This window comes from Cherax quadricarinatus, chromosome 22 (genome assembly GCF_038502225.1).
Source record: "Cherax quadricarinatus isolate ZL_2023a chromosome 22, ASM3850222v1, whole genome shotgun sequence".
Lineage (NCBI taxonomy): Eukaryota > Metazoa > Arthropoda > Malacostraca > Decapoda > Parastacidae > Cherax > Cherax quadricarinatus.
The window spans coordinates 31078641-31101516 of record NC_091313.1 but is presented as its reverse complement, the minus strand read 5'-3'; the positions used below and the strand labels follow the sequence as shown (position 1 = coordinate 31101516).

General features: G+C 40.7%; 1 protein-coding gene across 1 annotated transcript in view; it reads left to right on the top strand.

The window, feature by feature from the left end:
- LOC138853074 (uncharacterized) overlaps positions 1-22876 on the top strand; it is an 838210-nt gene that overhangs the window by 342126 nt on the left and 473208 nt on the right. Inside the window, exon 2 of the mRNA XM_070087627.1 lies at positions 22456-22503. Coding sequence (XP_069943728.1) covers positions 22497-22503 — 7 coding nt within the window. The 5' untranslated portion in view covers positions 22456-22496. The remainder of the gene's footprint in view (positions 1-22455; positions 22504-22876) is intronic.

Here is a 22876-nt window from a genome sequence, read left to right as displayed (position 1 = left end):
AGCCTGTGTAATTTATTGCTATGGATAACATGAACGTAGATGAGCATATCTATGGAGCAACTTGTAATGTGAACTGACTGGATGATGTTGTAAAAGACAGGCTGAGGCTTGGTTAAAAGTGTTTCAAGCCGTCTGGCAGACGCATAGATAATCAAAACGTAGTGCAGAGTATATGGTCAGCCTTTAACACTACAAGTTCCATTAAGCACTTATTGAGGAGTATTTAGCTAGCATAATAACTTATGTGATATATCAAAGTATTTTATTATTGAATATGAGATGCCAGACATATTATGTAAATCTAAATTTGCTTGCAACAGATAAGACGACTATAGATATAAATTTAGATGTCTTCGTGTTAACCGGTTAAGGGAACTAGTTCATACAATACCGTTAAGGGAACTAGTTCATACACTACCGTCCACAGGATGGATTTATAGACTAGTTTTTGCATAGTGTAAGTAGTAATTTCAGCAAGCATAAACTAGTTAAAAAATACATACGGGCCATGTATCCACACCCAAGCATCGTACAAACATATGGATGCATGGTGCTTATGTATTTTCAACACGATGTCTGCTTCCCATCGGCCGAACATACTCCCTAAGGTGCTTATCATGAATCAACGATAATTTAACCAAACAAACGTAACGTATCTTAACCTAACCTAACTAACTTAACCTAAATAACGCTGTTTAGAGAATTTTGATGAGCAAGTATGTAAAAATTTAACGTCTTTGGTGATTGTTATAAGAACGTATGTCACTGACTTCTGGAGTTGTCGTCTCATTGTACAGTCCTACTTAGACAAATAATTTAAATAACATACGCTTCAAGGTACAGGTTTAGTTTCTATAGGTTCTGTACATTTTATATTGGTTTATATGTAGTTTTTATAGGTTAATGTACAGCTGTTTTTTATTTTGTGTCATTCGATGCAGCGATTTTGATTGTAACACCATATTATTATTAATAGTTATGCTATTAAGGTCTTATTCCAGAAGGAGTAATGTAAGTTTTAATCTCCAGAGACCCTGACCTTGCTATCCTGGCCCTGAGTTCCCACTAGGTCTCCCATGACCCTGAATCTACTACCCTGGCCCCTTCCTGAGGTTCCACCCTGAGTGGGTTTTCATAATCTTCACCGTCAATTAGCAAATAAGAAGCGGGAAAAAAAGTTACAGATTTATGCGCCCATTGTTGGCCACTGCCCTAGAGACTGTGCTGGCCCACCTCTTCTGATGTCTTTTTCTTCAGTGGAAGGCTAGGGCAGACGTCAGCCTGCGCCTTGTTATGCCTCTCACTACCTGTATACAACTGTTGCTGTGTTTATTACTTATACGACTTGAAGAAAAGGGCACAGCATGCTTAGCAAGCTTTTATTGTGACAGTGTTTCTCTCTGCGTAGAGACGAAGACTTCATAAAACCTGTACACAGAACGAAATATTTTTCTTATGCAAACTTATTCTATACCGTATCTCTTCGTTATCGTCGTCAATGCAGCATTTCAATTCATCTGGCAGTAGGGCAGATAGTTATACGCCTGGTATGAACACAGTGCAGGAGGTAGGTGGGTCTACGTTTCTTTTGTATTCAGACTGAAACCAGAGATTCTTTGTTTTTTTTTTAACGTTTGATCCTGTTTTCGCCCATGCAGTCTTCACGTAATGGTGTCCACCTGTCATTGAGCTGCCTCGGCTTTGCACCACGCATGAAGAACGGGATGATTGAGCGTTAGTTGGGCCTCTTGGACACCGCGTTACCAGATGTGAGAGCATAAAAATAAAGGAGAAGAGCGGCTGATCTACTAGCCCATGCTAGGCAGGTCATTCTCAAATCTAACCCTGTCGAGTTCTTTTTTTTATATCTTATTGAAGGAAAGTAGCAGTCGTAATAGCGATGCGGAACACGTCAGCCCAAGTAACAAACGCAGGAGCATCTCGTGCGTCGGATTCTTCCTAAAGTAACAATAGTAGCGGAAAGTAGCAGCAACAGCAGCAGCAGTAGTAGTTTTAACCTGACACACACAGTCCATTCAAATGTAAATAAACTCTAAGTAAAGCAAATTAAACTTCCTACAAATAAAGAAAAAATGGAAAAATCCCGGGATAAGCAACTGCCGATTTCATTGTCAGGTTAAAGAACATAGGAAGAAGCACTGCAACAGGCCTACTGGCCCATGATAGGCAAGTCCAACTCAGATCCACCCACACCTCGTATACCTGTCTGACCTATTTTTAGAACTACACAACGTTTTAGCTTCAATGACGTTACTCGGGAGTTTGTTCCACTAGGAAACTCTTATGTTCAATCAGTTATCATCATTCATACATTGCTTACCACTGATTGGGATGCGTTAGGGCTGCTTAAGCAAGCTACGACTGACCACATTTGCGAGAACTCGTTAAATCAAGGCCGTAATGAAGGAATTGTTCTCTAAAGAAGTTAGTTATCTCGTCCAGTTATTCTGCTTCGCCAATTGCCTTCGGCTGGTTTGTTGCTGTTGTTGGTGCTGCCACCGCCCCCTGCCGCCCCCCGCCGCCCCTGGATCCGCCATCTCAATCAACGTCATCACCGCCCCAACAACTGGCTGTGGTGCTGAATGATAATCCCAGTGCCTTGCAAGACTGATAACTTGAGCGACACTGGGATTATCTCTTAGTTGCAACAAAGTCCTCGTTGGAAGATTAAAATCTGTTTGAAAAATCTTAGTTGCTTGTTGCAGCTTGCTAGATCCCCTGAGTATCCTGCAACATATTTTTAGGATCTCCTTTGATGTTCTTATCAATGTTTAAGACAATCTAAAGTCTGAGTAACATTTTTCAGGAATAGTTAAAATATCCTGACGTTCGTTTCTCACAAAAGCCAGAACAAGGTTTTGCTGGTCTAACGTTTCGCTCAGGCTAGACCTTTATCAAGTCCTAATTTGATAAAACTTTTCGTGCCTAGGGAACCATAAAATTTAAATAAAAAAAAAAAGCTTTTTGTTGTTCCTCGGGTCTTAGCTTGCATGTTTTCTTGTTCTTACTTTCTCAAGCTTCCTTGTCTCATTCCTCCTCCGTCAACCATCTCCCCCTTTTTCATTTTTATTCTCTCTTTACTTTTTTTTTTTACATCTTGTTCCTCTTCCTGCCCACTCATTCCTCCTTCATCCTATCCTATGTTCGTCCACCTGTTATTTCTCTCAACTATTATCTATCTTCCTCTTCCACATCCTCTACTTCCTGTTTATTGCTTTCCTCCCTCTTCCCTTCTCCCACTGCCCACCCTCTTCTTCCCTCCTCTCCTCCCTCTATTTGGCAGAATATAACTCTATGGAAGGAACACGCCCAGAGCCAAGAAATGCTTTGATGCCGCTTAAAGGGCTCTTGATCCAAGGACTTGGAGTTTCTCTTTCACTTCCTCGAATCAAACCTGTTTACCTCCCATTCTCCAGACGCCGAATAACCCTCCCCTTACGCGTGTATCTCTAAACCATCACAATAATAACGTAGAGGTTTTTAAGGAACAGTTTAGATTAGATAATGGCACCTCGTTTCCTCTTTCTCGCTGACGATGTTTTGGTCCGTATTAATACAGCGACTAACTGGTGGTACTGTCTTGCCCCTGTTACCTAACTGGTGGTACTGTCTTGCCCCTGTTACCTAACTGGTGGCACTGCCTTGCCTATCATTCTTAACTGGTGGAAATGACCTGCATTATCTATCATCTCTAACTGATGGAACTGTAAGGTTATCTATCTTCTTTCTAACTGGTGGCACTGACACCCGTCTTCTTTCTAACTGGTGGCACTGACACCCGTCTTCTTCCTAACTGGTGGCACTGTTGCCTGTCTTCCTAACTGTTGGCACTAATACCCGTCTTCTTTCTAACTGGTGGCACTGACACCCGTCTTCTTCCTAACTGGTGGCACTGATACCGTCTTCTTCCTAACTGGTGGCACTGTTGCCTGTCTCCCTAACTGTTGGCACTAATACCCGTCTTCTTCCTAACTGGTGGCACTGTTACCCTCCCTTCACTTTCCTCTGCCTGTCTTTCCCATGTCTGGTACCAGTGACGCTGACAACCTTGAAGTAGCACGACTCTCCCTCACGCTGTTAATAATCCTTCTTTAATTACTCCTGGACTGATGGCTGGAGGGAGGGAGGGAGGGAGGGAGGGTTGGGCTCTCCCTAGCCTCCACTGTCCACCACCTCTGTCATTACCACCATCCACCACTGCCGCTAACACTGCCATCAACATTGCCACCACTCAGCACTACAAAATCACCATTGTTATCACCACCTCTGTGATCACAACTATCACCAACAATGCTGACACCATCACCACCACCACCACCACTACTACCACTACCACCACTACTACCACCACCACCACTACCACCACCACCACCACTACTACCACCACCACCACTACTACCACCACCACTACTACCACCACCACCACTACTACCACCACCACCACTACTACCACCACCACCACCACTACCACCACCACTACTACCACCACCACTACTACCACCACCACTACTACCACTACCACCACTACTACCACTACCACTACCACCACTACCACCACCACCACTACCACCACTACCACCACCACTACCACTACCACCATCACTACCACTACCACCACTACCACCACCACCACCACTACCACCACCACCACCACTTCACTTAACACTACCACTAACTGCACCTATTCACTATGACACTAAAGTCAACCACAACTCTTCAGTCCACTCACTTTTCCTAAAGCAAGACGAGCCACACAGCCGGTGTCCTGTTGGTGTCATCACCTAGATGTACTCATCTAATAGTTCGCAGGGGTTGAGGCATAGCTCTTGGACCCAGTCTCAAAACTTTTAATAATTCATTACCCTTTAAACTTTCTACAGAGTTTGCTTCCACCACTTCATCCAAGTTATTAAACTTCCCAACTTCCCTGAGACTGAAGTTCTTCCTAACTTCCCTTTGATCAATTATTTTTTTAACTTCAGATGTGTTCTGTACCCATCTCCGCGTCAGACTGTCCCTGTCTGCCCTGTTACGAATTGTAACTGTATCTTCAAGTGTTTTTTTTACACTGGTCGTCGTATCCTTTCAGTTGCTCGTTTCTTTTTTATAGTCTAGACCAAATGGGTCAGCAATCTCAGTTCTGGCAGCAATCTTGTTGCAAATCTTGAACACACACAGGCACATACAGGCTTAACCAGCTGTGGGACACACACAGCTACTACATACTCTGCAAGGTTTGCAACATTTCGTGCACAGCTGTTTATGAGGTTCTTTGTTGACATTCCTGAAAAAATTCGTTATTTAAAGTGGCAAAAAAAAAAAAACTAATTCTTTTTACAATTGTTTTTTTTCCTTGCCAGAAATAGGAAAATTTTTGGCATAAGCTTTGCAAGCTTGCTAAACAAGCTTCATCAATGTTGTTGGAAAGTCAGGGGAGTAATATGCGAGGAATTCACATTTAGTTTTGGCCAATACAATAGCTGCGTGTAAACATAATGTATTTATGTATGTACAAATATATATATATATATATATATATATATATATATATATATATATATATATATATATATATATATATATATATGTGTATGTATAGATATAGATGACGTTAGGTGGTGACAGTGTTGGAGGTGAGGTTGGTGACAGTGTTGGAGGTGAGGTTGGTGACAGTGTTGGAGGTGAGGGTGGTGACAGTGTTGGAGGTGAGGGTGGTGACAGTGTTGGAGGTGAGGGTGGTGACAGTGTTGGAGGTGAGGGTGGTGACAGTGTTGGAGGTGAGGGTGGTGACAGTGTTGGGGGTAAGGAAACTGGCAGTGTTGGAGGTAAGGGTGGTGACAGTATTTCATACACCCATAACCAGTTTAGAGTTTTTTATTCAGCCTTCGCAGCCGGGCCTAGGGCCAGGCTCATCTGATGATTGCCCGGTCATCCAGGCTGTTTATGCTGGCTGTCACAGTGAGACACTTGTTGGAGTAACGACAAGTTGCCATAATTCTGCAAATGTCACAGGAGTTGATCCTATTTTTATGGCACTGGGAGGAGTGGCACAGAGCCATTTCCACTCAGTCCCACCACCGTCGTCGTCACCGTCGCCCAAGCAGTGCTAACAGTAGTGTAAATATTCACATCAAGGCCAATGTGTTAGGGACGCACCCCAGCCTCAGCCTACCATAAATTACACCTCTAGTCTAACCTCACAGGAGGCTTAAATTATTGACATTGGAAGTTGTGGCTTGCGCCCTTCACTTCCCTACTCAATGGGTTAGGAGAGCTCGAGTGGAGAAGGAAGAATGTAACTGAGGTATGGGGACGGTGTTAGAAGCCTTCATAACCCGTGAGATAGGACACATTTATGCCCACCCAGCCCCTCGTGGGTTAAGCCCTTTCGGTCTGGAGCTGGTCCTAACAGCTAGATACCCTCAAGGGTTTCTTCATCTCGCACTACCATCAGGTAAGAAGAAAATGAAACTCGCCAATATAATCCTTCCCCGTCCAGGTTAAGTATCCTCTCTGCAATAGACTCGCAGCCGAGGGGCGTCAAGTTGGCTGAATTGGTTGGCGTTCTGGTGTGATAGAGCGAAAGTAGGCTTGTGTCCAGCACTGGGCGGGCCAATGGTAAGGGTAGAACTGGCGGAGACCCAATCACAACTGGGGAGGCCGGTGGGTACAGGATGGCAGACCCTGTACACCGGCCAGAGTTGCCAGGACTCGACGAGACATCAACTTGCACTGTCAACAAAGCATGAAGGAGAGGCAGTAATCCTCGGCCTCACTCGCCACCCGGCTGCTCCTCACTGCTTTATTCCGCTTAGTTTTCAAGGTTTCGATCGTTACGACGCAGCTTCCAGAGAATGAAACTAAGTTATACCCAAGTGATACCTGCTGCTGTACAGGTGTGATGTCCACCTGAGCCAGACGTACGAGCACCTGGGTAAACGTATTTATTTTATGAGTACGACAATATCATCAGCACTGGTTACAGCCTCTCATCTCCGAGGCGAATATAATAAATGACAGTTTCGTCGTTAATCTTAGTTCTCTGCATTAAGATTCATTAACGAGAATTGTTTTAATAATCCTGTGGTGTGTATGTGTGTGTGTATATGTATGTATATGTGTGTGTGTATGTGGATATGTGCGTGTGTGTATGTGTCTGAATATGTGTGTGCGTGTGTGTTTGTGTGTGTGTGTGTGTGTGTGTGTGTGTGTGTGTGTGTGTGTGTACGATACTCTGGGCACGGGGTATCTCGTGGGCACTGCTTGATGAAGTCCACTATGTTTAGTAGCCAGTGGGCCAAACCAGCATAGCATTTGCGGGACCCTAAGTGACCGTGTGTTGGCCAGACCAACAGGATTACTCTAACCCACTTTATATATTCTAAAAATTGCTAAACAGATATTTGATGTACATAAATTGGGTCCTCGATGCTGGCGTTGGTCCGTGGCGCTGGTGCATAATCACTGTGATACTTATTTAATAGATTTTCCTTGTACAGGTGTAAAATGTTCATTTACACTCCTTAAAAGCTCTAGTAGAACTATGAATGAGACTAAAACTTGGGTTGTCGGTAGTGTGTATGTTAGTCAGGTGGTGTCAGGAGCCTCCCGCCCCTAGTGAGCACAATGACGGCCACCAGCGTCATCATGGAACTCTCCAGCCCAGCCAAGCGCAAGTAAGTAACGAAACAAGGAGTCCTGGTTGGGTTACTGGAGGTGTTTATTGACGCTGGGGCGTTGTGAGAATGTGGCACTATTGTCTGGGCTCTCAAGGCACTCCTGTCATCGCTGTATAGCGCGTTGGTACTCCGCGATATTCCGTGCTCGGTATTTCGAAATCGGTATTTTAATTTAGCACTTGTAAATATTTATTTAGCACACATTATGGGTCATGTGAGAGAGATACGTCAGCTGGCAGCTGAATCGGATACAGAAGGATTATTTTTTAAGTGAAGCTAGCGTTCATTCCAATAACAACAGTGCCAGAAATGCGGAAACGCCATCACTTCCGAAAGATATGCTTCAAGCGGCACCCTTCAGGGTCCCACGGGGTTGATTTTGTTCTGCTTCCGACATGTATAATATCACAGCAATCGCAAGCTACACTGCCGTCAGTCACTCCCATCGACTGTAACAGCTTCTGTCTGCAACAAAGTTTTTTTTTTATTATTAGGTACAGGAAGATTTACATCAGTTTTCATCTAGTGTGTTGTGAATGAGGGGACGCCAGTCCCAATACCAATATTAAATTAATAAAAAAATATTACAATTAACTGACAATGGAAATTGTAAGAATACAGCACCATGCAAGACTTGCAGACAACCGTTACTTCGGTAGTCCAAGTGTTATACTGTACCGTTTGTCAAGCAAAATATGTACAGTGAAGGAACTGAGCGTATTCCACATTATTGTATACAATCACTGTTAAATTGTACGGTTCATCGTACCTAGCACAAAAAATGAGGGATTTCATGTGCTATATGTCATTGCGTGGAATTATAGCTGCATGTTATTCCATGTAATGGTATCCACATGTATTAAATGTTATTGTGTGGGATGATAGTAAGATGAAAAAAAAACTCTCCTCCGATATGATTCAATCATGAAAGACATATAAAACACTACATTATCATTTAAGAAAACATCCACTTCGTGGATGTTTTCTCTTTCTCATTAAGTACCAAAGTGCTGTTAATACCAGCTAGTTAATACATTGTGAACTGGTGTGAATTTGTGCATTTTGAGGGTTGTCAGAGTACATTGGTAAACATAGCTGTGTGTGTGTGTGTGTATGTGTGTATGTGTGTGTGTGTATGTGTGTGTGTGTGTGTATGTGCGTGTGCGCGCGTGCTTGCTTTTTTTGGTAGATAATAAACAGAATATACCGAAACTACTTTCATATATTCAACTAAATGCATATTCTCCCCCCCCCCTACTCAAACACTCACATACACACGCGCACACACACACACGCACACACACACACACACACACACACACACACACACACACACACACACACACACACACACATTGTATATACAAATATACAAAACAAACCACTAGGGGAGGGAAAACACTAGATCTAGGTCTTTTGCACTTGCTTCATCAGGAGCTATGCAATTTGAATGAGTTGCAACTGGTAGGTTGAGGGTAAAGATTCTGAGAGAATCTTTATCTTCAACCTTAGTGTACTCGTGGTACCTCTGCTTTTAATTGAAGGTATTTTGCACCGTCTTCCGAGCTTCTTGGTGTGATTTCTGTTTGTATATTAGGGGTCAGTCAGTCTAGGTTCTTCCAGGTGTAAATAATGAAACGTCTTTCTTGCCTAACACACAGATACCGACACACACACACACACACACACACACACACACACACACACACACACACATATACAATTTACATAGAATGAGATACGAGCTTTTCGAAGTTTTCAATTGATTCATAGGCTTCACAGGTGGGATAACGGACCATTTGTACAACAAATCTCCAGACACTCTTCACTGCGTCTCCTGCGCTTTTCCACGGCGTCCACTCAGTTCGCACAGCGAACCTGTTGTTGAACGGAAGTATGGAAATTGCAGTAATTGATCAATTAAGATTCTACGTTCCTTAACAGTCATTTGATCATCATCTTGGATGGGTGTCTCCAGGTTCCGAGATGGATTAAGAGGTCGTGTTAGATATTGTATCTAGGAAATTCTCCTTGTGGTCCTTCCTCGCCTGGCAGTAAAAAAATAGGTACTTGGATGTCAGTTATGTGATATGGGTGGCATTCTCGGGGAAATATTGAAATGCAAATGCACAAAACACGTCAGAGCAACTGGTAGGCGTTGAAAGAGTGCAATGAACGGTGTTTTTAATGGTTAATAAACAGTACTGGTTTATCTCATTGGCGACCCAACTTCAGGCTTTTTAGAAGTGTTAGAAATTTGAATATAAATGCTTCATCTGCCCCCTTAATTATAAGAAAACAAGTAGCAGCAAAGGGTAAAGAAATAGCCTGAAAGCAAAGCTGAACATTTTCCATATTTCATGCTAGTGGTGACGTGCATCTCTACTGAATATTTTATGCTATTGGTAACCTAGTACACACCACGTACACATCAGGTACACACCATATACACACCCAGTACACACCATATACACACCCAGTACACACCATATTCACACCAAGTACACACCAGGTACACACCACATCCACACCACATACACACCAGGTACACACGAGATACACCACATACACACCAGGTACACACCACATGTCTGAAATTATCCTCTCCAGGCTGTGACCAAAACACTGATATCAGTGACAAAAGCTGAGAGGCAGAAACACAGAAGTAATATTTTTATTATAATAGGAGCATTCAGCACTTGAAGTTAATAAGTTAGTCTGATGGATTAAAAATAAAACACTTCGATGTAAAGGACACTTTTGTTAAGGTTAATAAAGGCATTCACCCACTAAGTGTTACTACCGTTTGTTTGTAATTACATACTGTTCCAGATCAGGTTAGCCTGATTCTTTTCAACAATTAATTAATCAGTTTACTAATCCTGCTAATAGCAAAGGACAATAATAAAATTGATGACCTAAATCAAGTTCTGATAAACAGATGAGCTAGACTTAGTTTAAGCAAGTGCTGAAGAATTAAGAAAGTTTAAGCGTCCATGGCTTAATATCTCGGATATTTACAACTAATCGCTTTGAACTCGCTTTTTAATAGGAGTAATAAAACCAGAAACCACAACATCCTGTAACCAACTTTAAATGAGTTAGCAAGTAGTCCGAATAAATTTTAAGTTATGTTCCTCACCCAGAATGTTGGGTGTCATGTTGTATGATGCAAGAGTCAAGAATATTATGCTAAGTATATGATATGCTGGGAAATAACACCATGGTTTGGTAACAATCAACTACTTGACTTTTCTCTCTCTCTCTCTCTCTCTCTCTCTCTCTCTCTCTCTCTCTCTCTCTCTCTCTCTCTCTCTCTCTCTCTCTCATCTGTAAAAACAATGGCTGTAGTCCAGTGATTCTCAACCAGGGGTAAATTTACCCCCTGGGGGTAAAAATTGCATGGCAAGGGGTAAATAGTTGACGTAACTGATAACTGAATAATCGAATAATTTATTTTTTTTCTGACCACCTTGTTTTCCTGTCCCTTTATGATGGCGATAATTTTTTTATGGAAGTAAGAGGGTACATGGAGAAATACATCAAGCTGAGGGGGTTAATAATGGAGGACAAACTGAGAATCCCTGCTGTAGACTGTACATATCGAATAGGATTTTTGTTTTAAATGAACATCCCAGTATTTCTCGGTTTCAACAATTACATCTACGGACTACCAAATAAAATTTTACTTTTTTTTTCGTGGTATCTTGCGAGTTTTCATTTAATTTATTGCCTGACTGTATTTTCACTCTTTAAAAAAACTTTCAAGTTCTGAAGTACTTTATTATATTATATGCATAATGTCTATACGGACTAAGCATCATAAATATTCGCCAGCTTGAACAGATCACACAGAAAACAAGCCTCTCTCTATAAACTATTGATTTAGAAATAAGGTAATGAAACATACGTGAACTCCTCACCTAAACTAGTATTTCGTAGGATTACATTTCCTCATGATGCCCTCCTTGAGTCTCCTAGGCACTGGTAAGGGTAACACAGGCAGAAAAGAAGAGTCATTACTCTCTCGCACCTGTTTACTGGCTGGCATTTGAGATTTTGGGGTTAGAGGAAATGTCATTGCCACGAACTTTACATTTAATAAGATTACAGATGTTCTCTTTCAAATTTAAGTCTCTTGAGTTTCCAGGTCGGTAATTATAATATGTTAAACCACTCATATAGCCAATTCAGCAGTATGACAAGGGGCGCAGTATGCCCTGGTAATTTATGCACGTGCCCATTTATTTGAGCAAAAGATTTGAGATACAATGCATATAAATCTCATGTAAATTTCACAAGTGCTTAGCTGGCATCCTAGACCCCACTGTGGGTACAATTTCCAGATCAAATATAAAAAATAACCGACCAGATTCGCAAATTACAGCTTTCACAAATGACTGTAAATTTTAAATTGTTTTTGTGAATTGTTTTTGTGAATGATTGTTATTTATTGTTTTTAGGTGAACTATCATTTTCAACGCTATGGAAGGTCTATGGGTAATTGTTTGCTGTCAGTTTTAAGCATCTTGTATGCGGAATTTAGAATTTTTATTGGCAGTCTTCCACTGCTAATTCTTCCTATTGCTGATTTCTGAATTTGACGTCTTTCTACCCAGGTTAATTAAATCAGTTTGACCCACTGATTATTAAGTTCACAGTGGACACTTAAGTAGGATGCGTTCTTGCCTTTTTCTTCGATACTTATGCACAATGACGTGAGCTACGGCACAAGTTTAGCTTGACTGAAACCTCACAAATGTCTGCTAACATGTCCATTATTATCTAGATCATTTCCAGAGAGTAAAATATTCAGTGATTAGTCAATATTCTTGTCCTGAATATTTTAATAACGATATAGAGAATATCTGAGATTAGCGCTAAACTGCAGCACAATGAATCTTTATAACTGTTTTTATAAACACGCAAAAAAAAAAAAAATTAAACTTCAGCCCAGACTCTCGTTAAAATCACTCCTTATCAAACAGTTTAATTTTGTCTTACCCACAAGTCCCTGATAATATATCCCATGTTAAAAAATTGACAGTTTGCTTTTTTTAGGAATTTGTAAACTGTTACTCTTTAATAAATGCACCACAATCTTCTTAAAGTTGTGTTTAGTGTCTAAAAAGTTAATGTCCAAGATTGCAGCCAATATTGTTTTCGGTCAAACGAATAAGACGTTGATAATCAGAGACGCAACACAAACATTGTATAAAAACTGCTTCGGCTTCCATTGTTTTATTCCATCATTAACGTATGGTTTTGCATCGTTTCGACCGGCCATCAGTAAAAAAAAACTATTGTTAGCAAATAATAAATTTAATTTTGGCAAATAATTTTGGTTGGTTTTTTCTATTGATTGGACAGTAATTTGCAATTCTTTGGATTATATTTAAGCAGCTGCTTGTTAGACCGTATCTGCAGCCTATCTAGATCTTCCTGGAGCTTATTCTTATCTGTTCTTATCCTCATTATTTTTACTCATCGATAAACACAATTCCTTTTTAATATCCCCTGGTTCTTTTATCCTGTGTCAACAGATTAAGTTATTGTAGTATGCGTTTGTAGTTGATTATTCCTTGTCCCGGAACTTGCCTCGTTACAAATTCTTCGCACGATTTTTTTTTATAGTTTTATTCGTTTTATAGTTTTTGACAGGCGTTATCACGGGTAGGGATGTATGTATTCACCTGTTTGTGGTTGCAGCTCCTGGCCTTGCTTCTTCATGTCCGTGTCTATGTGTGCCTAATGTATAAGTCTGTGCTTGCATTTGTGTGTGTGTGTGTGTGTGTGTGTGTGTGTGTGTGCATGCGGAAGCACAAGTGGTGGGGACTAAGGGTAGTCCTGGGAAAGGAGCTGCAGCAGCAAATCACACGCCTGTAACGGAAGAAGTCAATCTCAGGCAGACGGTATTAGCATTTCCAAGTTAATGCCCATAATGCTTCACATTATCAGCGAGGATGTCATAAGTTGCAGTGTTAACTATTGCTGCGTGGGAGTGTTGCTGCGGAGGAAAAAGAGTAGAATAAGGAGTAACAGGAAGAGAAACTTAAGGAGGAATGAGGAAGAAGAGCAGCAAAGTTTTGTCGTTACCTGTTTGTGGGTGAAACTGTATACACAATTTGGTATAATTTTCGGACATAGTTATTTCTTCTAAAAAGCAACTTTAAAAGATTCAAAGCATTATAGGAGCTAATAGTGAAAGATGTCTTATGGTGTGATCATTATTATTTTGACTGGAAGGACTGATAAGCAAGCCGGAGGCTTTAGTAAGAATAAGCAAAGACTCCATCGAGTTGGTTACTGTGTAACGAAGCGAGCCTTAAGAGCCCTTTTCCAGTTTCTCCTGACTGACAAAATACCATATCACAGCACTTGTATGCGTGTGTGCGCACGCATAGGTGCCTGCACGTGCGCACGCGTACGTGCTAGTTTCTACACCCACGTGAACTTTGATCGTAAGCGGAAGGAGCTGAGCAGACACGGAGGTACGTGTCGTATGAGTTGCTGTGTATTTCGGCGATGTCTGTTTGCAATACAACCCCGAAGGTGCGTGTTGGTGGTGGCCCGAAGATGTCTGTTGCGTCTCTGAAGATGTGTATTTATGGAGCCAATCACAAAAGAACGTTTTATATATTATTCGGAACCTTCTGCTGTATCGTTTTAATGATTTTCAAGTTAAAATTTAGGGATGTTTATTGGCCATCTCTTGTGTTGTCTGAATCTGTAAATGCTTTAGTAATGTTTATGAAAAAGAATCGAAATCTTGTCTTAAGTTTCTCCGCTCCATCTTTGTATCACCTCTATTTCTCAGGACACTCGTTTCCACCACGGAAGGTTGGGAGGGGGGCTAGTGATTTGTTGTCCCTATTTGGTATGTAAGGTTTGAAGACTATCGGAGGCACGAGACTCATTAAAACTGCGTGTCACCACTGCTCTATCTATCTACAGTCATCCCTAAAGCCATCCGTTGACAAAGGAAAAAAGGTACAATACTGTGACTGGAACAATACACAAATAACCCACATGTAGAAGAGAGGAGCTTAAGACGACATTTCGGTCTGACTTGGACCATTTGTAAATGGTCCAAGTCGGACTGCAACGTCGTAACCTCTCTCCTATGTGCTGTTTATTTGTGCAATGCGTTGCAACCCGGAACGACTTCCAGGTAGACGACTGCAGGTAGTGTCTCGTAAGTATGTATACAGGATTGTGTGGGTTATCTTGGTCAAGATTTCGCCCTGTTAGTGACTGTGGTAGTTTTTATCATTTTTTTTTGCAGATATTACATACTGCTGAGGAATCTGGTGGGACAAACTTGGGTTGTTTACTGCTGAGGAAGCTAGTGACTTGAAGCTTGGGTTGTTTACTGCTGAGGAAGCTAGTGACTTGAAGCTTGGGTTGTTTACTGCTGAGGAAGCTAGTGACTTGAAGCTTGGGTTGTTTACTGCTGAGGAAGCTAGTGACCTGAAGCTTGGGCTGTTTACTGCTGAGGAAGCTAGTGACTTGAAGCTTGGGTTGTTTACTGCTGAGGAAGCTAGTGACTTGAAGCTTGGGTTGTTTACTGCTGAGGAAGCTAGTGACTTGAAGCTTGGGTTGTTTACTGCTGAGGAAGCTAGTGACTTGAAGCTTGGGTTGTTTACTGCTGAGGAAGCTAGTGACCTGAAGCTTGGGCTGTTTACTGCTGAGGAAGCTAGTGACTTGAAGCTTGGGTTGTTTACTGCTGAGGAAGCTAGTGACTTGAAGCTTGGGTTGTTTACTGCTGAGGAAGCTAGTGACTTGAAGCTTGGGTTGTTTACTGCTGAGGAAGCTAGTGACTTGAAGCTTGGGTTGTTTACTGCTGAGGAAATTAGTGGCTGGCTTTAAGTTTGTATTTAATGTCAATAGCACTGATCAACGAAAACTGAGAAAACTGAGAAAAACAGGTAAAAAAAAAAATACATATATTTCAACCTCAGACCGAGACTCTCTTCAGCAAGAGAAAAGTTCTCTGATGCTATAAATATATATATCTCTGCCAGCTCGATTCAATTTAATGGTTTCAAGGTCATATGACTGATGAAGTGGGTAAAGGCTACACTTAATTCTGAGGCGAATCTTGTCGTGCTCTTGTTAATAAGGTTTTAGATATTATCAATAAAATCACGTAGGATGCTATTTGGGATGCTGTACAACACTCTAGTTGTCATCAAGGTCTCAGAGACCTTGATGGAAGCTTTAGTCTTTACTCTCCACATCCTTCTCGTGGTTTAACCTTCTTTTCATGTCACTCCTTCGTAAAATATACTCAAATGTCTTTTTTTTTGTTAGTTTTATACCAATAAATGGTCATTTCAGATATGTTTATCGATGTGTTTTATATTTTACCCAAGTTGTTATTTTGATTACAAGTGGATTTAGTATTTAGAACCAACTTTTTGTTTTGCTACGATTCTGAAGTTGTGTTAAATGTGCCGTACATCTCCTGTTGCTCGTGTTAATAATTTTTGTTGTTGGTAGTTTACAGTTTAGTTATTTTAAACTACAGGGTGACACCTGGTGGTAACGAGGTGTGACGGCAGGTTTAGCTTGGGATCGCCATCAGTAAATATACAAATGATTAAGAAAATAGGAAATATAAGCTGAGTGCTTTCATGTGCTAGCATATCTTCCTCTGAAGATGTGTAAGCACATGAAAGCGCTCAGATTTTATTTGCCATTTTTACAGTTTTTTTTTCACTTTTGCAGTCACGCGTTTTATTTTGATTTCTTCCATAAAATAAATTAAGTATTGTTAGGATTCTTATTAGAATATTTATATAAAATCATAAAATTCTAACCTTAAATTAATTTAAAAATCTCATCTCTCTCTCTCTCTTCTCTCTCTCTTCTCTCTCTTCTCTCTCTCTTCTCTCTCTCTTCTCTCTCTTCTCTCTCTCTTCTCTCTCTCTTCTCTCTCTTCTCTCTCTCTCTTCTCTCTCTCTCTCTCTCTCTCTCTCTCTCTCTCTCTCTCTCTCTCCTATGCTCATTTACAGTTCTTTCTCACTGTAACATCCTTCACTTCTCTCTCATCTCCTACCATCTATGTATGAAACAGATTTATAAACATGTTATATATCTTGAAAGTTGGATGCTCTCTGGCCTAGCATTTGCTGGTCTTCCTTCTGGTTGCTTTTTCTCCTTACTATTTACCTTGTAAAAAAATAAAAAAAAATGTGTTGATAACTGACAGTTTAGTCTCCACCGGTTCCTGTACCTAATAACTCTCAGTTATACCAGACGAAAGATCGAGCCTTCACCTGTCCTTGTAGTATATGATTCCATCGGATTTAGTAGGAGGATCTTGTTTCTAATACATTGGGCAGTATGACCCACACGAGTTTAGAGTTTTAGTTAAACTATTGTTTATAGAGCTAAAAGCATCTTTTAGTTTTTTCCTTTTAATATCTCAGCAATTTTTTCTTAAGTCTTGCTTAATGCTTGTGTCTTCTCGCTTTTTTCCATTTTTGTCTTCAACTTTTTTTTTTTTTAATGTTTTGAAGGTTGACCTTTGTCTTCAGTCTTCAAGAATAGAGCGTGCTTTTAGGCATTTATCGTCACTAGGGTTCCCGCAGTGACCTCGGTGAGCTTTTCGATGAATTGTTTAGTGTTGTACATGTTATGGGCTTTCAGGGGATAATTTTTTTCTAATTTCATATATATGAATTCTTCGTATGTTAATGTATTTAACCGAATTTTAAGTTTCTTCTTTTACTCCGTGTTGTGTGTGTGTGTGTGTGTGTGTGTGTGTGTGTGTGTGTGTGTGTGTGTGTGTGTGTGTGTGTGTGTGTGTAATCACCTCACCTAGTTGTGGTTGCAGGGGTCGATTCATAGCTCCTGGCTCCGGCACTTTATTGGTTACTACTAGGTAACTCTTCCTACTCCATGAGCTTTATCATACCTCTTAAAGTTATGTATGGGTCCTGCCTACACTACATCACTTTCCAGCCTATTCTCTGCCTGACAACTCTGTGACTGAGGAAATACCTCCTAACATCCCTGTGACTCATCTGAATCTTCAACTTCCAATTGTGATCCCTTGTTGTTGTGCCCCATCTCTGGAACATCCTGTCTCTGTCCAACTTCTCGATTCCTCTCAGTATTTTATATGTCGTTATCATATTCCCCTTATCTCTCCTGTCCTTCAGTGTCGTCAGGTCGATTTCCCTTAACCTCTTCTCGTAGGACCTACCCCTTAGCTCCGGGACTAGTCTCGTTGCAAACCTTTGCACTTTCTCAAAGTTTTCTTACGTGGTCGGCTAGGTGGGGATTCCAAACTGGTGATGCATACTCCAATATGGACCTGACGTACACGGTGTTTAAGGTCCTAAAAGATTCCTTACTGAGATGTCGGAATGCTATTCTTAGGTTTGCTAGGCGCCCATATGCTGCGGTGTGTGTATCTAAATTTGTTAATGCATGTGTGCTCGTGAATGCAGATGTGCGTACTGTACTGTGTACTGTGCACTCCAGGTGACACCAAATGCCAGCACCAATACTGAGGAACGCCCAGTGAGACACCTTCGAGGGCAGACGAACCCAGCTCTTCCACGTTACACCACAAACTGTGTGTACACCAAACTGCCAAAAGTACTTGTAACTAAGCCTATGCCTGGTTACTACATCATCAGTCTGTTTACATTGCAAATTGCTTCGTAAATAGGCTTATCTATGTTACTGTCGTCATGGTAACTTACAAATCTGCTCACGATTATAACCGTATTCCTATAACATTCAGAAGCATACACGCAGATGATCAAACCCAATGCTGAGTACATGGTCATTCTCAGGGTCACTTTTTTTTTTAGCACTATGTGCTTGATTGTTCACTTATTGAGGAATATAGACACTATAATAAACTGTGAGATGTTAAGATATCTTATTAATAAAAATATGGCATCAGAAATATTAGACACATATCCTAAACTTGCTTGCAACATAAGCTGTAGAAATAAGACACAGTCTTAGATGATGCACTGACTTTCTTTTGTTAATCTAGGTGGCTAACCCTCCTAGTTAAAAATCCAAACAAAATCTTATCTTAGTGTATCCAAATGTACTCTTGTTAAACCTCATGAAGCCTAGTTCTGAGGCCTCTCGTGTATTCATTTGCCTTTACGCTGCCGTACACAGTAAACTAAGAGTCTCAGAGGAATAGAAAATCTAAAAAGAAAAATAAATCTAAATCTGTTACACCACAAATCTTGATTCTGCGCACAGTTGCTCCGCAAAAACAAATACCTTCGGTTAAAATTGCATGTTGAGTAAGTGAGGAGTGACAAGCGAATCCCGTGGATAATATCGCCTGCATCTTCACTCTTACCTTGGCCCTCTTCTCTGCCAGCCAGCTTCCTGCTGAGACTTGCCTGAGTTTCCTCTTTTGAAGGCAGTCAGTCAATCTTAAGTTTGTAATTTTGTATTCTTTTGTGTTTGGGTTTTAATATAAATGTGAAGAGGAATAGTGTGCCCTGTTGTTGGCTATTTGTAATCACTGGGATTCTTGTCAAGAATATTTATTAATTATTATAATAATTATTATCTTCTTACACTTCTTCCTCTTTTTCTTCTCTTCCTTCTTCGTGGCCGAATGAGTCATACAGCGCTGTGCTCTTCCCAAGTCGGGTAGTGGTAAGTTCTCTGATATCTGTTGATGATTATGGGATGGAGTCGTCGCTCCCACAACTCGGTTTCAAACCAGACCTTCTGAACTGGAAAGAAAATATTTCACGAAAAAAAATTTACATAAGAAACGCATAGGAAAATAAAGTGCATACCGATTGTAGGTGGAAGTTTGTAAGATTTATCTGCCATCATGATATTTTTTTCAAAAATTCTGAGAGTGCAAAGCAATAACAAGCTTCTCTTTTACTCTCATGTGGTGACGTGGTACCTCCTTGGATGCTGTCAATCATAAGTGAATTTATTTGTCCTGGATATATCCAGATGTACTCCACGTTAACTCTCTTTTGGAACAATAAACAAGCCTCTCCGGCGGCAAAATCTAATCTTACTGAGAAACGCATCAGCAATCAGATTCCCCTTAAAATTCCCCAGGCACGCGCGTAGTCCAGCAGAGTGACGTTGAGCATCTAACTGTCGACAGATCTGCTACGAAAGGCGTGATCTTGTCAGGTGATACATATTTGTAACCTGAGAATGCTCCAGCGTACGAGATAGCAAGTGTACTACTTTATAAAACACGGGTCCTAAAACCAGTCCTTTGAGTAGTGGTAAGTCGCTCGGTCACAGCCAAATCTAGCATCTTGTTCGACTAAAGCTAGGCGAGAAATTCGGCCTTCATGCTATTTATACCCACCAAGTCATCACTCTCTGGTGAGTTTACGTCGCCCATGGCTAGGCCTTGTTTGACAAGTTCCCACCATTGTTTTGAGTCTTCTGCTTCTCGGTGATGACGCGTGAGAGGCACTTCTTGCAATTCCGGTTCTCTGGCACAAGCATTTATTTACTTTTATCTAGAAAAAAGCAACGCTTCTCAGAATATTTGTTTCGTTCCCCCGAACTAAAATAGCTGCGTTAGACTACGTTTCACTCTGCTTAGAGTGAAATGTAGATTTGCAAATTAACCTCTTTTATATAACGTTAATTTTAATAAGATTAGATTTCTCTGTCAATTTTGTGGCCAGAATCAAAAATTAAATATTAAAAATTTGCTTAAATTTACTTAAAAATTGTCCTTTGGTGTAAGGGCGACTCTTCAGGTGATCCCGAAAATTAACCTCGATATGATTTTCTTCACTCGCAGTAGCATTCCACGGAGAACTGTCACCACAAGACGAGTGAGGTTACTGGTGGTGCATGATAAACTTGTACCACATCTCTGGCTCGCCAACAACGGCCACCACTGCTCACAGGTCAATGACTGAGGTGTGCTCATCTGCTCTATACTCAGCAGTGTTTGCTTGTGCTCATTTTCCCCTGTTTCGTGTTCTTCTCAGACGCCAGCGAAAAGCCGCAGGTTATTTGCACATAAATAACAAAAAAAGGCACAGTACTGTGACTGGAACGATACACAAATAACCCGCACATAGAAGAGACGTGCTTACGACGACGTTTCGGTTTGACTTGGACCATTTACAAAGTCATTTATATGCACATACATGATATATGTCTGTATACATGCAAGCGTTCGCTTAATCCCTGTTTAACTGATTAGAGTATTATTCATTGTAGTGTATAAGTGAAATGCAGCCTTACCAACTCGAATGCAGTCAGGTAGGATTAAATTCCAGAAAACAATCAACCAACGAAGCACAAGGATGCACTAAGCAATATGCTATCGTAACCACTTTGATAATGTTACGTTCCCGACCAAAACAGTGATACCAGAAACAACAGATAATAATCAAATACACTGAATATATGTAAGTTTTTGCAGTCATGGCTCTTTCTGAAAGAAAAGCGTTAAAGCCAAATCGAATACCCAGTCACATAGAAACAAACTCGGAAGTTTTGCCCCGGTGATTGACGGCCTACCAAGGAGCTGACCAAACTTCTTTTCGGAAGGTAAAAACAGGATTATCACGTGATTTGTGAACAATGGAGTATATACCTTCTTGTGTGTGTCTTAGCAGAGATGTAAGAAGCGGGTGGCAGCAACAGTAAGAGGGCGAGGTTACTGATCTCTCACTCCAGTTTGTTCCTGCCGTTTTCGTAAGACCTCTGAAAGTTATTATCGATGATTATTCTATATTTGTTGTTAATATTCAAGACTATCGACACACCTACAATAATAATAATTATTATTATTTTGTCTTACATATCGCTATTGTTTTATTATTATTTTTTATTTTTTCTAATTAAGATAATCCGCTGAATCTGCTACCTGCGCGAGACGGTACCTATGAACATTTTCCAAAGTGCCTTTTAACCGACCTACATCGATGGACGAGCCGTTATTAAAACATTTAATAGCTCACAGAACTTAATGTTAACGATGCTATATAGTCAGCGGGAGACGATAGCTCGATATTCTTCATGCACATTTTTTTATACCGAAGTAAATGTTCGTGACGTAGAAGTACGGGCATGATAATACTGATTGTAAGATTAAGACGCTTGTGCATCATCAAGACGTTGAAGAAGTCATTTCATAACTGGTAATTTTATGTATTCTATTTGTCAAAGCCACTTGTGGAGAGGCGTCTTTATCTTAAGGGTACATAAATGTCTTATCCCCACAGTTTAAGAAGTAATTAAATCCTGTCAGAGCCTCCAAGCTGTCAAAATTTGTGGATTTTTTTTTTTGTAGAGATGAGAAAAGGAAAGTTGAAAGAGAAGAGAGCCGTTAAATTTTTTTGGTCAGAGAAAACCGCCTGACGTGGGTTTTAAAATTTGTCAATCCACTAAATGGGTCATTAAGAGAGGCTTTAAAAAAATGTGTCAATACCCGTGTAATTTTTTTGTCCTTGATACCACACATTGTGCTAGAAAAACTTCACTATTGTTTTCCTAGTTTTTATTTACTACAGTACTGTTATTGTCTAGCCTTTGAATCTTCTCTTTATTATCTTGCTTCAGTATTTTGCTGTTCTGGTTTCGGCTTAGTTTTCATTCATGCTTTTTTTCCCTTATTTCTATCAGTAATATGGATCATCGAGTTCTGTTATATTTTTAGATAAGAATGTGCTTTATTATCGATTTAGTTTTTTTATTTATGTTCTAGATCAGATTTTCTTGTTTTGGTTTTTGATTTTTTTTTTTTGTCATTCTACAGGAAGTCCGGCAGCGAAGATCTGGCTGGCCAGGCGGCTGTTAATGCACGGTAAGTGTTCTGGCCTGCTGCACGCTCGTCTCTGCTGCTGCTGCTGCTGCTGCTGCTGCTGCTGCTGCAGCTGTTGTTGCTGTTGCACAGTGATCCTTGCTCTGCTGTGTCTCTACCGTACTGGTGGACACATTTGCCAGGCCGACCAACTTACGTATACAGCGCAGCTTCCTGTGTTATTGGATGTTGTGGGGACCAGGCTCAGCCTTAATTACAAATGCATTTAGCATGTACATCCACATTAATCGTCTTAATGTAAAAACAGGCAGTCAGCGTTACGGCCACTTTTCTAGACACAGTTCTTGACTGTCCACTTACTGGGAAATAAAAAAAGAGTACATAAATAATATACTATAAAGCAAATTTATTTATG